The 14,347-nt window shown below is 47.6% G+C and overlaps 1 protein-coding gene across 1 annotated transcript in view; it reads right to left on the reverse strand.

Moving 5' to 3' along the window:
- Positions 1–295: 295 nt before the first annotated feature.
- Positions 296–14,347, reverse strand: part of npas4l (neuronal PAS domain protein 4 like) — an 18,192-nt gene continuing 4,140 nt past the window's right edge. Inside the window, exons 3-8 of the mRNA XM_029628856.2 lie at positions 6,098–6,255; positions 5,829–5,928; positions 5,317–5,718; positions 3,267–3,402; positions 1,491–3,082; positions 296–1,291 (exon numbers count right to left, since the gene is read on the reverse strand). Coding sequence (XP_029484716.2) covers positions 1,263–1,291; positions 1,491–3,082; positions 3,267–3,402; positions 5,317–5,718; positions 5,829–5,928; positions 6,098–6,255 — 2,417 coding nt within the window. The 3' untranslated portion in view covers positions 296–1,262. The remainder of the gene's footprint in view (positions 1,292–1,490; positions 3,083–3,266; positions 3,403–5,316; positions 5,719–5,828; positions 5,929–6,097; positions 6,256–14,347) is intronic.

The following is a 14,347-nucleotide window of genomic DNA, read 5'->3' on the forward strand; positions in this document are numbered from 1 at the left end:
ACCTGTCTCCTGATGGGCCAATGGAAACCTGCCTCATGATGGGCCAATGGAAACCTGCCTCCTGATGGGCCAATGGAAACCTGCCTCCTGATGGGCCAATGGAAACCTGCCTCCTGATGGGCCAATGGAAACCTGTCTCCTGATGGGCCAATGGAAACCTGTCTCCTGATGGGCCCAGGCAAGCACATTCATACGGCTTTGTCAGGACAAGATCAGCTTTAAAACACATCTCTGCCTGTTCTTCTCATTCATGAGATACAGCTAGTTATTGTGATCATATCTTGTCTTGTAGCTTTTTTATTTTGTCATAACTAAGATATCACATCACAATCATATTTTATGCGTTTTAATAACTTGCATTTAAAAAATTAGAAAACCAATTGCAAAAATACTTTCCTTTTGTACAATTACATCCAACCAAGCAGCATTTTATCAAAACAACATATGTATTCTAGACAAATGTACTGAATAATGGTTACCAATGGTTACAAACAAAGAGTTTTCAGTAGCACAACTAGTAGGGAAAACACGGGAATAAAACAATATGTATAACAGTCATCTCTACCAATAAATACACACACTTACTAAACAGTAGTTTCAGGCTAGGAATGAATGTAGTGGCATTACTGAGGTAGTTACTTCATTATCTTTTTAACACCTATGGATGTTTATCAAATGGCACCCTACATCTCCATAGGGCTCTGGTCAAAAGTAGTGCACTATACAGGGAATAGTGTGTCATTTGGGTCGCATTTTAGAATCTACTATTCTGCTTCTGGGAGGAGGTCTCCACGTCGCGTGGAGCTCAAACACATCCAGAAAGTGCTCAGTAGTAAATCATCATCACGGTCCCTCGACATTCACACAAACATCTACATATCTGATCGTCAGTTTTCTAGATGGTAACAGTGCAGTACAATGCTACCAGAATCAGGACAACATCATCATCAACACAGATGGTGAATTTACAGCAGTCAACAGGTATCAATATAGTTAACACAACACCAAAATAGTAACAAGCTCCTCAGCAGTTTGGTCCACTGGATAAGATTCACTTCCTCTCATCACAATTTAATTTAAAAAAATAATAGATATTTGGGAAACGTGCTCCCTTGAAAAGTACCAACTACTAAATATTGTAGAAGTCTTTAAAAGGTATTTATTATTTTAAAAGTCTTAATTTTGGACTCTGGCTTGAAGACTTGGTAGTCATGACAATATGCCATACGAGGGCTAGTACTGTAAGTCTATTTAGACTCACATCAGTACATGGATTCTTCAACACGCCCATCTGAAATAGAATGGTAACGTCATGTTAGTGTCATTTCAACAATCAACTCAATGATTTACTCCAATAAGAGTCAGTCAGACAACACACAGGAATGACTCATCCCCCCCAAGCACAACTACCATGTTCAAATCATTCCTGTCATTATTGGTATTAATACATGCATGTTATTATATAATGTGTATACTGTGTTATAAATCACCTTGATGGAGACTGTGGGGCAGGTTGAGTTGATGCAACTCAGAGGTCTGATTATGACAGCTTGTCCTCAGAGAGAAGGGATCCAGGTTAGGGTGAAATGGGTCCAGGGGGAGGGAGAGAGAGAGGGATGAGGGGTGTTGCAGGGGGAGGGAGAGAGAGAGGGATGAGGGGAGTTGCAGGGGGAGGGAGAGAGAGCGGGATGACTGCTGCATGGATAGAGGGTCCACTAGAGAAGACAGAGCCAGGGTGGAAGGGTCCTGAGGTTGGTAGCAGTGAGACAGACTCCCAGGTCCCTGAACCATGCTCAGATCCTTCAGGAGACTATCAAACATTCCCTCATCCAGGACCAGCTCTGGCTTGATGCGGAGGGGGACAGGGGAGTGACCTGGGAGCTGTGCCCAGGGAAGGGGTTCTGAGCTGGGCTGACGTGGGGTCTGGATGGGGCTCAGGGTGTTGAACAGGTCGAAGCTGGAGGCCAGAGAGGAGATCTGCTGGGCTAGGATACTGATCTCTACCTTGTCTCTGTCACTGTAGAGGAAGGAGAGGTCGGAGGTCGGGGAGGGGTTAGGGGTCAGCAGGCCTCCAATAGGAGGAGCGACAGTCTGAGGTATATGGTGGCTCTGGTATGTCCTGGTGGCACCACCTTGTGGCTGAACCGAGAGGCTGTATGGACTGGTGGCACCACCTAGAGGCTGAACCGAGAGGCTGTATGGACTGGTGGCACCACCTAGAGGCTGAACCGAGAGGCTGTATGGACTGGTGGCACCACCTAGAGGCTGAACCGAGAGGCTATATGGACTGGTGGCATCACCTTGTGGCTGAACCGAGAGGCTGTATGGACTGGTGGCATCACCTTGTGGCTGAACCGAGAGGCTGTATGGACTGGTGGCATCACCTTGTGGCTGAACCGAGAGGCTGTAGTCTTCAGTATGGATGGTGATGGGGCAGTCTGCTGAACTCTCTAACAGGTCTGATACAGATAGACAGTCAGGGACCAGCCGGGCATCAGCAGGGCATGCTGGGCAATCATGCTGGGGAGAAGAAGGGCAGGACTGAGGAGAGAATGCGTCAGTCTGGCTGAAGATACTCTGGTGGAAGGACCGCTCCGAGCCGGGCTGGAAGGACCTAGAGGGGGAGAGGAGGCAGGAAGGCCCAGTCCCTACCTCAGTCCCTCCCTCAGGGCAATGGTAGTAGGAGGTTAAGTTCTCTGTGTAGCCATACACATCCAACAGAGAGTCACAGCTGGTGTCGTCCTGCTGTGCTGGAGAGAGGGAGGAGTTGTAGTGGGAGGAGGTGGGGCTGTAGGGAGGGGTGGAGAAGGCGGCGACAGGTGAGGCCTGAGAGGAGGAGCTACATGATGTCACGTAGAATACAGCATTTGGCTCTGCTCTCTGTCTCCTACTGGTCTTAGACCTGTTCTCAGTCTCAGATATACTACTGCACTGGCTGAATTCTCTCTGTCTCTTTAGGTCCCTGGTGGGGCAACAGCTCTGGGTCAGCTGGGGGGTGGGAGAGGGGCAGTAGGGCTGAGGAGGAGAGGCTCTGAAAGCATCGCTGTGGATGTTTTTCCTCAGATACATGGCTTCTGTTTCACTGTGAAGGAAAGAATACAAGTTACTCCAGTCTCTCAGAGCAAAGTTACTCAATACAGGCAACTACCATTATTACTACACATCTCTTTTTATTATTTCATTTTTCTTGTTTAAAGACAAAACAATAATCAAACTGTACATACACAGACATATTCTGAAGACTGCAGTTAAAGAGCATCTAGTACCTGATAATGTAGTTACAGCAGCTCACTTCCTGGTTCCCAGAATGCTTAGCGGCTCTAGTGTAGATCCAGGACCATGAGAGGTCGCTGTGTTGGAGCCTCAGAACCATCTCCATCTGCCTACCCTCGTCTGCCTGCACTGGGTGAGGAGAGGACAGAAAAGCATTACTATAATGTCCACTATATTTCTCATCTTACACTAAGGAAGACTACTGTTTATACATAACATGCTTCCATTTGGGTTCGTGTTATTTGTTATAATATGTTAGAATATAGCATAACGGGTATAATGTATTATTATGTAAACTCAGCAAAAAAAGAAACGTTCCTTTTTCAGAACCCTTTCTTTCAAAGATCATTTGTAAAAATCCAAATAACTTCACAGATCTTCATTGTAAAGGGTTTAAACATTGTTTCCCTGCTTGTTCAATGAACCATAAACAATTACTGAAAATGCACCTGTGGAACGCTCGTTAAGACACTAACAGCTTATAGACGGTAGGCAATTAAGGTCACAATTATGAAAGCCTAGGACACTAAAGAGGCCTTTCTACTGACTCTGAAAAACACAAAGAGAAAGATGCCCAGGGTCCCTGCTCATCTGCTTGAACGTGCCTTAGGTATGCTGCAAGGGCAATAAATTGCAATGTCCGTACTGTGAAATGCCTAAGACAGCGCTACAGGGAGACAGGACGGACAGCTGATCATCCTCGCAGTGGCAGACCACGTGTAACAACACCTGCACAGGATCCATACATTCAAACATCACACCTGCGGGACAGGTACAGGATAGCAACAACAACTGCCCGAGTTACACCAGGAACGCACAATCCCTCCATCAGTGCTCAGACTGTCCGCAATAGGCTGAGAGAGGCTGGACTGAGGGCTTGTAGGCCTGTTGTAAGGCAGGTCCTCAATAGGCTGCTAGAGGCTGGACTGAGGTCTTGTAGGCCTGTTGTAAGGCAGGTCCTCAATAGGCTGCTAGAGGCTGGACTGAGGGCTTGTAGGCCTGTTGTAAGGCAGGTCCTCAATAGGCTGCTAGAGGCTGGACTGAGGGCTTGTAGGCCTGTTGTAAGGCAGGTCCTCACCAGACATCACCGGCAACAACTTCACCTATTAAGTGCTGATGAATCACAGTTTTTGTCTCACCAGGGGTGATGGTCGGATTCACGCTTATCGTCGAAGGATTGAGCGTTACACCGAGGCCTGTACTCTGGAGCGGGATAGATTTGAGGTGGAGTGTCTGTCATGTTCTGGGGCGGTGTGTCACAGCATCATCGGACTGAGCTTATTGTCATTGCAGTCAATCTCAAAGCTGTGCGTTACAGGGAAGACCTCCTCCTCCCTTAAGTGGTACCCTTCCTGTAGGCTCATCCTTACATGACCCTTCATCATGACAATGCCACCTGCCATACTGTTCGTTCTGTCCGTGATTTCCTGCAAGACAGGAATGTCAGTGTTCTGCCATTCTGCCATGGCCAGCGAAAAGCCCGGATCTCAATCCCCTTGAGCATGTCTGGGACCTGTTGGATCAGAGGGCGAGGGCCATTTCCCCCAGAAATGTCCAGGAACTTGCAGGTGCCTTGGTGGAAAAGTGGGGTAACATCTCACAACAAGAACTGGCAAATTTGGTGCAGTCCTAGAGGAGGAGATGCACTGCAGTACTTAATGCAGCTGGTGGCCACACAAAATACTGACTGTTACTTTTGATTTTGACCCCCCCTTTGTTCAAGGACACATTACATTTTACATTTAAGTCATTTAGCAGACGCTCTTATCCAGAGCGACTTACAAATTGGTGCATTCACCTTATGACATCCAGTGGAACAGTAGTGCATCTAAATCTTTTAAGGGGGGGGGGGTTAGTCATTTCTGTTAGTCACGTGTCTGTGGAACTTGTTCAGTTTATGTCTCAGTTGTTGAGTCTTGTTCTGTTCATACAAATATTTACATATGTTAAGCTAGCTGAAAATAAACGCAGTTGACAGTGAGAGGACGTTTCTTTTTTTGCTGAGTATAGTATCAAGGGTAGTTTTAATGTTTTTCTACTTACTCAGACTCTTATGTGAGTAGGCACTCAAGGAGAGGTCTTCAGGGTGGAGGAGGCTGTACCACGATCGACCAATCAGCTCCTCCGATGAGTAGCCCAAGTAAAACACAACACTTTCGTCCAGGTGACTGAAGCTCATGTCTGGTCTATGGAGGCTGGTGAAGGAGGAGGAGCAGGAGGAGAAGATGCTGTTGCCCAGGTGGTTCACTGTGGGTGTGCAGAGAGCCAAGAACACCATCTCCACAGGGGGGCCAGATCGGCCACGGTCTGGGGAGGATGTGGGGGTGGACTGGGGGGATTGTGGGATGGTCTGGTAGCGTCCTCGGACCATTATAGAACAGCAGTTACCGTACTCTTGTCTGAAGGCCTTGGAGGTGTGCATCTGACACACAAAACTCCTCTCTGCTGGGGAACAGAACAATAACATGAGATCAGTCTCGTCCTCCATTGGGTTTCATGAGCTCTTAAATCTGTTCATTTTATTTGATTTTCCTTTAGATAGTATAGTCTCTTACCAGTTGCCGTTGTGTTGTCTGTCTCCAGGTTAGATCTAACTGTCTCCACGTCCTGACTCTCCACCAGGTCATAGAATGTGTCTCCCTGAAGAACATCAACCTATAAGAGAGAAGAAGAAAGGATCAACTTTAGTGACTAACACCCTGCCCTACACAGCATTCAGTAACACAGCAGATGTGATGTTACACAACCACAGAAAAACAATGTTCTATTTCCTATACAATTCCATATATTTTGGACGCCAGGTCTTCATCAGGTTGGTACTCACCATGGAGAGCCCCAGGTAATCAGAGACGTTCTCAGAGACGTAGACCAGCCTGCCCCGGGAGGAGAGGATCAGAATGAAACCATGCACGGCCGGGAGGAAGGTCTCGTACAGAGGATAGGAGGAGGAAGAGGAGAGACGACTCTGATCAGCTGATAATCCTGGAAGCGGAAGAAATACAACTCAGGATTAGTTTCATCACAACATCACAGAGAACTCAGCAGGTATGGATCCATCACAACATCACAGAACTCAGTAGGTATGGATCCATCACAACATCACAGAACTCAGTAGGTATGGGGGCAATTTGATTAATTGTTCAGCAGTCTTATGGCTTGGGGCTAGAAGCTGTTAAGGACACTTTTGGCATAGACATGGTGCTCCGGTACCACTTGCCATGTGGTAGCAGAGAGAAAAGTCTATGACTTGGGTGACTGGAGTCTTTGACAATTTTTGGGGCTTTCCTCTGACACCGCCTGGTATAGAGGTCCTGGATGGCAGCAAGCTTGCCTCCAGTGATGTTGTGTCCCTGGGTCCTTAGCTTAGTTTTGAGCTTTGTGGGCACTATGGTGTTTAACACTGAGCTGTAATCAATGAACAGCATTCTCACAGAGGTGTTCCTTTAGTCCAGGTGGGAAAGGGCAGTGTGGAGTGCGATTGAGATTGCGTCATCTGTGGATCTGTTGGGGGGTATGCGAATTGGACTGGGTCTTGGGTTTCCGGCATGATGGTGTTGATGTGAGCCATGACCAGCCTTTCAAAGCACTTCATGGCTACAGACGTGAGTGCTACGGAGCGGTAATCATTTAGGCAGGTTACCTTCAGACTATGGTAGTCTGTTTGAAACATGTTGGTATCTCCTCTGTCAGGGAGAGGATGACAATGTCAGTGAAGACACTTGCCAGTTGGTCTGCGCTTTGAGTACATGTCCTGGTAATCCACCTGGCCATGCGGCTTTGTGAATGTTGACCTGTTTAAAGGTCTTGCTCACATCGGCTTCGGAGAGCGTGATCACACAGTCGTGTGGAACAGCTGGTGCTCTCGTGAATGCTTCAGTGTTGCTTGCCTCAAAGCAAGCATAAATTGCATTTAGCTCGTCTGGTAGGCTCGCGTCACTGTGATGTTGTGATGGATCCATATCGGTTGTGACCTGTGATGTATCACAGAGAACTCAGCATATATAGATCCAGGTCTCAACAGGTATGGATCCATCACAACATCACAGAGAACTCAGTAGGTATGGATCCATCACAACATCACAGGTCTCAGTAGGTATGGATCCATCACAACATCACAGAGAACTCAGTAGGTATGGATCCATCACAACATCACAGGTCTCAGTAGGTATGGATCCATCACAACATCACAGAGAACTCAGTAGGTATGGATCCATCACAACATCACAGGTCTCAGTAGGTATGGATCCATCACAACATCACAGAGAACTCAGTAGGTATGGATCCATCACAACATCACAGAGAACTCAGTAGGTATGGATCCATCACAACATCACAGGTCTCAGTAGGTATGGATCCATCACAAGACCTTGGAAGATATACTGTTAAAAATACATGTTTAAATTGCCAGGACGTTTCAAGCATCCATTCTTCAAGTTGAAAATGTCCTACAGTTCTAACTGGGTTTGGGTAGGTTACTTTTTACATGTAGTTCCTTTACACTTACTAGTTACCTGTCCAAAATTATAATCAGTAACTTGTGGATTACCCAAACTCAGAAATGTAATCTGACTACATTCAGTTACTTTTAGATGTATTTTCCCTTAATTAAGAGGCACTAGAAGAAGACAAGAATGTATGTTACCAATTGAACGACATCTATTGCAGGATAAATCAATGTTAAAGTTTACACAGCTGGCCATATATGGATGTTAAATTTTACTTCATGGGTTGGTTATGTCGGCTTCTTCTAATGCTTTCTACTACGTATAATAATACGATTAAATTATATCTTTACATTCATATATATCATTTATATGTCCAAACATGGATGTACTAACTACAGATTGCCATCCACAACAACCACAATCCGTAAGGCGCAAATAACTAAATGAGAGAGCAGCAGTGTGATTCACATCAATGCTCTATGTAGATATCAATAAGTGATATCCGTATCACCGTAGACGAGACCACTGCTGTCAGACACACACATGTGCTAGCACACGCACTCTCCACACACACACATTTGCTAGCACACGCACTCTCCACACACACACATGTGCTAGCACACGCACTCTCCACACACACACATGTGCTAGCACACGCACTCTCCACACACACACATGTGCTAGCACACGCACTCTCCACACACACACATTTGCTAGCACACGCACTCTCCACACACACACATGTGCTAGCACACGCACTCTCCACACACACACATGTGCTAGCACACGCACTCTCCACACACACACATGTGCTAGCACACGCACTCTCCACACACACACATGTGCTAGCACACGCACTCTCCACACACACACATGTGCTAGCACACGCACTCTCCACACACACACATGTGCTAGCACACGCACTCTCCACACACACACATGTGCTAGGACACGCACTCTCCACACACACACATGTGCTAGCACACGCACTCTCCACACACACACATGTGCTAGCACACGCACTCTCCACACACACACACATGTGCTAGCACACGCACTCTCCACACACACACATGTGCTAGCACACGCACTCTCCACACACACACATGTGCTAGGACACGCACTCTCCACACACACACATGTGCTAGCACACGCACTCTCCACACACACACATGTGCTAGCACACGCACTCTCCACACACACACATGTGCTAGGACACGCACTCTCCACACACACATGTGCTAGCACACGCACTCTCCACACACACACATGTGCTAGCACACGCACTCTCCACACACACACATGTGCTAGCACACGCACTCTCCACACACACACATGTGCTAGCACACGCACTCTCCACACACACACATGTGCTAGCACACGCACTCTCCACACACACACATTGTAATATTGTTGTATTATACATGTTGTATTGTACATATGTAGTGGTGTAATAATGTTATATGATGTACTGTTTTATATGTAATGTAAGTGCCTTAATGTGTTTGGACCCCAGGAAGAGTAGCTGCTGCCTTGGCAACAGGAACTAATGGGGATCCATAATAAACCCCAGGAAGAGTAGCTGCTGCCTTGACAGGAACTAATGGGGATCCATAATAAACCCCAGGAAGAGTAGCTGCTGCCTTGACAGGAACTAATGGGGATCCATAATAAACCCCAGGAAGAGTAGCTGCTGCCTTGGCAGGAACTAATGGGGATCCATAATAAACCCCAGGAAGAGTAGCTGCTGCCTTGGCAGGAACTAATGGGGATCCATAATAAACACCAGGAAGAGTAGCTGCTGCCTTGGCCGGAACTAATGGGGATCCATAATAAACCCCAGGAAGAGTAGCTGCTGCCTTGGCAGGAACTAATGGGGATCCATAATAAACCCCAGGAAGAGTAGCTGCTGCCTTGGCAGGAACTAATGGGGATCCATAATAAACCCCAGGAAGAGTAGCTGCTGCCTTGGCAGGAACTAATGGGGATCCATAATAAACCCCAGGAAGAGTAGCTGCTGCCTTGGCAGGAACTAATGGGGATCCATAATAAACCCCAGGAAGAGTAGCTGCTGCCTTGGCAGGAACTAATGGGGATCCATAATAAACCCCAGGAAGAGTAGCTGCTGCCTTGGCAGGAACTAATGGGGATCCATAATAAACCCCAGGAAGAGTAGCTGCTGCCTTGGCAACAGGAACTAATGGGGATCCATAATAAACCCCAGGAAGAGTAGCTGCTGCCTTGGCAACAGGAACTAATGGGGATCCATAATAAACCCCAGGAAGAGTAGCTGCTGCCTTGGCAACAGGAACTAATGGGGATCCATAATAAACCCCAGGAAGAGTAGCTGCTGCCTTGGCAGGAACTAATGGGGATCCATAATAAACCCCAGGAAGAGTAGCTCCTTCCTTGACAGGATCTAATGGGGATCCATAATAAACCCCAGGAAGAGTAGCTGCTGCCTTGACAGGAACTAATGGGGATCCATAATAAACCCCAGGAAGAGTAGCTGCTGCCTTGGCAACATGAACTAATGGGGATCCATAATAAACCCCAGGAAGAGTAGCTGCTGCCTTGGCAGGAACTAATGGGGATCCATAATAAACCCCCAGGAAGAGTAGCTGCTGCCTTGGCAACAGGAACTAATGGGGATCCATAATAAACCCCAGGAAGAGTAGCTGCTGCCTTGGCAACAGGAACTAATGGGGATCCATAATAAACCCCAGGAAGAGTAGCTGCTGCCTTGGCAACAGGAACTAATGGGGATCCATAATAAACCCCAGGAAGAGTAGCTGCTGCCTTGGCAGGAACTAATGGGGATCCATAATAAACCCCAGGAAGAGTAGCTGCTGCCTTGACAGGAACTAATGGGGATCCATAATAAACCCCAGGAAGAGTAGCTGCTGCCTTGGCAGGAACTAATGGGGATCCATAATAAACCCCCAGGAAGAGTAGCTGCTGCCTTGGCAGGAACTAATGGGGATCCATAATAAACCCCAGGAAGAGTAGCTGCTGCCTTGGCAGGAACTAATGGGGATCCATAATAAACCCCAGGAAGAGTAGCTGCTGCCTTGGCAACAGGAACTAATGGGGATCCATAATAAACCCCAGGAAGAGTAGCTGCTGCCTTGGCAACAGGAACTAATGGGGATCCATAATAAACCCCAGGAAGAGTAGCTGCTGCCTTGGCAACAGGAACTAATGGGGATCCATAATAAACCCCAGGAAGAGTAGCTGCTGCCTTGGCAACAGGAACTAATGGGGATCCATAATAAACCCCAGGAAGAGTAGCTGCTGCCTTGGCAGGAACTAATGGGGATCCATAATAAACCCCAGGAAGAGTAGCTCCTTCCTTGACAGGATCTAATGGGGATCCATAATAAACCCCAGGAAGAGTAGCTGCTGCCTTGACAGGAACTAATGGGGATCCATAATAAACCCCAGGAAGAGTAGCTGCTGCCTTGGCAACAGGAACTAATGGGGATCCATAATAAACCCCAGGAAGAGTAGCTGCTGCCTTGGCAAACTAATGGGGATCCATAATAAACCCCAGGAAGAGTAGCTGCTGCCTTGGCAGGAACTAATGGGGATCCATAATAAACCCCAGGAAGAGTAGCTGCTGCCTTGGCAACAGGAACTAATGGGGATCCATAATAAACCCCAGGAAGAGTAGCTGCTGCCTTGGCAACAGGAACTAATGGGGATCCATAATAAACCCCCAGGAAGAGTAGCTGCTGCCTTGGCAACAGGAACTAATGGGGATCCATAATAAACCCCAGGAAGAGTAGCTGCTGCCTTGGCAGGAACTAATGGGGATCCATAATAAACCCCAGGAAGAGTAGCTGCTGCCTTGGCAGGAACTAATGGGGATCCATAATAAACCCCAGGAAGAGTAGCTCCTTCCTTGACAGGATCTAATGGGGATCCATAATAAACCCCAGGAAGAGTAGCTGCTGCCTTGACAGGAACTAATGGCGATCCATAATAAACCCCAGGAAGAGTAGCTGCTGCCTTGGCAACAGGAACTAATGGGGATCCATAATAAACCCCAGGAAGAGTAGCTGCTGCCTTGGCAGGAACTAATGGGGATCCATAATAAACCCCCAGGAAGAGTAGCTGCTGCCTTGGCAACAGGAACTAATGGGGATCCATAATAAACCCCAGGAAGAGTAGCTGCTGCCTTGGCAACAGGAACTAATGGGGATCCATAATAAACCCCAGGAAGAGTAGCTGCTGCCTTGGCAACAGGAACTAATGGGGATCCATAATAAACCCCCAGGAAGAGTAGCTGCTGCCTTGGCAACAGGAACTAATGGGGATCCATAATAAACCCCAGGAAGAGTAGCTGCTGCCTTGGCAGGAACTAATGGGGATCCATAATAAACCCCCAGGAAGAGTAGCTGTTGCCTTGGCAGGAACTAATGGGGATCCATAATAAACCCCAGGAAGAGTAGCTGCTGCCTTGACAGGAACTAATGGGGATCCATAATAAACCCCAGGAAGAGTAGCTGCTGCCTTGGCAACAGGAACTAATGGGGATCCATAATAAACCCCAGGAAGAGTAGCTGCTGCCTTGGCAGGAACTAATGGGGATCCATAATAAACCCCAAGGAAGAGTAGCTGCTGCCTTGGCAACAGGAACTAATGGGGATCCATAATAAACCCCAGGAAGAGTAGCTGCTGCCTTGGCAACAGGAACTAATGGGGATCCATAATAAACCCCAGGAAGAGTAGCTGCTGCCTTGGCAACAGGAACTAATGGGGATCCATAATAAACCCCAGGAAGAGTAGCTGCTGCCTTGGCAACAGGAACTAATGGGGATCCATAATAAACCCCAGGAAGAGTAGCTGCTGCCTTGGCAACAGGAACTAACGGGGATCCATAATAAACCACAGGAAGAGTAGCTGCTGCCTTGGCAACAGGAACTAATGGGGATCCATAATAAACCCCAGGAAGAGTAGCTGTTGCCTTGGCAACAGGAACTAATGGGGATCCATAATAAACCCCAGGAAGAGTAGCTGCTGCCTTGGCAACAGGAACTAATGGGGATCCATAATAAACCCCCAGGAAGAGTAGCTGCTGCCTTGGCAACAGGAACTAATGGGGATCCATAATAAACCCCAGGAAGAGTAGCTGCTGCCTTGGCAACAGGAACTAATGGGGATCCATAATAAACCCCAGGAAGAGTAGCTGCTGCCTTGGCAACAGGAACTAATGGGGATCCATAATAAACCCCAGGAAGAGTAGCTGCTGCCTTGGCAACAGGAACTAATGGGGATCCATAATAAACCCCAGGAAGAGTAGCTGCTGCCTTGGCAACAGGAACTAACGGGGATCCATAATAAACCACAGGAAGAGTAGCTGCTGCCTTGGCAACAGGAACTAATGGGGATCCATAATAAACCCCAGGAAGAGTAGCTGTTGCCTTGGCAACAGGAACTAATGGGGATCCATAATAAACCCCAGGAAGAGTAGCTGCTGCCTTGGCAACAGGAACTAATGGGGATCCATAATAAACCCCCAGGAAGAGTAGCTGCTGCCTTGGCAACAGGAACTAATGGGGATCCATAATAAACCCCAGGAAGAGTAGCTGCTGCCTTGGCAACAGGAACTAATGGGGATCCATAATAAACCCTAGGAAGAGTAGCTGCTGCCATGGCAACAGGAACTAATGGGGATCCATAATAAACCCCAGGAAGAGTAGCTGCTGCCTTGGCAACAGGAACTAATGGGGATCCATAATAAACCCCAGGAAGAGTAGCTGCTGCCTTGGCAACAGGAACTAATGGGGATCCATAATAAACCCCAGGAAGAGTAGCTGCTGCCTTGGCAACAGGAACTAATGGGGATCCATAATAAACCCCAGGAAGAGTAGCTGTTGCCTTGGCAACAGGAACTAATGGGGATCCATAATAAACCCCAGGAAGAGTAGCTGTTGCCTTGGCAACAGGAACTAATGGGGATCCATAATAAACCCCAGGAAGAGTAGCTGTTGCCTTGGCAGGAACTAATGGGGATCCATAATAAACCCCAGGAAGAGTAGCTGTTGCCATGGCAACAGGAACTAATGGGGATCCATAATAAACCCCCAGGAAGAGTAGCTGCTGCCATGGCAACAGGAACTAATGGGGATCCATAATAAACCCCAGGAAGAGTAGCTGCTGCCTTGGCAACAGGAACTAACGGGGATCCATAATAAACCACAGGAAGAGTAGCTGCTGCCTTGGCAACAGGAACTAATGGGGATCCATAATAAACCCCAGGAAGAGTAGCTGTTGCCTTGGCAACAGGAACTAATGGGGATCCATAATAAACCCCAGGAAGAGTAGCTGCTGCCTTGGCAACAGGAACTAATGGGGATCCATAATAAACCCCAGGAAGAGTAGCTCCTTCCTTGACAGGATCTAATGGGGATCCATAATAAACCCCAGGAAGAGTAGCTGCTGCCTTGGCAACAGGAACTAATGGGGATCCATAATAAACCCCAGGAAGAGTAGCTGCTGCCTTGGCAACAGGAACTAATGGGGATCCATAATAAACCCCAGGAAGAGTAGCTGCTGCCATGGCAACAGGAACTAATGGGGATCCATAATAAACCCCAGGAAGAGTAGCTGCTGCCTTGGCAACA

Source organism: Oncorhynchus nerka, linkage group LG23 (genome assembly GCF_034236695.1).
Source record: "Oncorhynchus nerka isolate Pitt River linkage group LG23, Oner_Uvic_2.0, whole genome shotgun sequence".
NCBI classification, from domain to species: Eukaryota; Metazoa; Chordata; class Actinopteri; order Salmoniformes; family Salmonidae; genus Oncorhynchus; species Oncorhynchus nerka.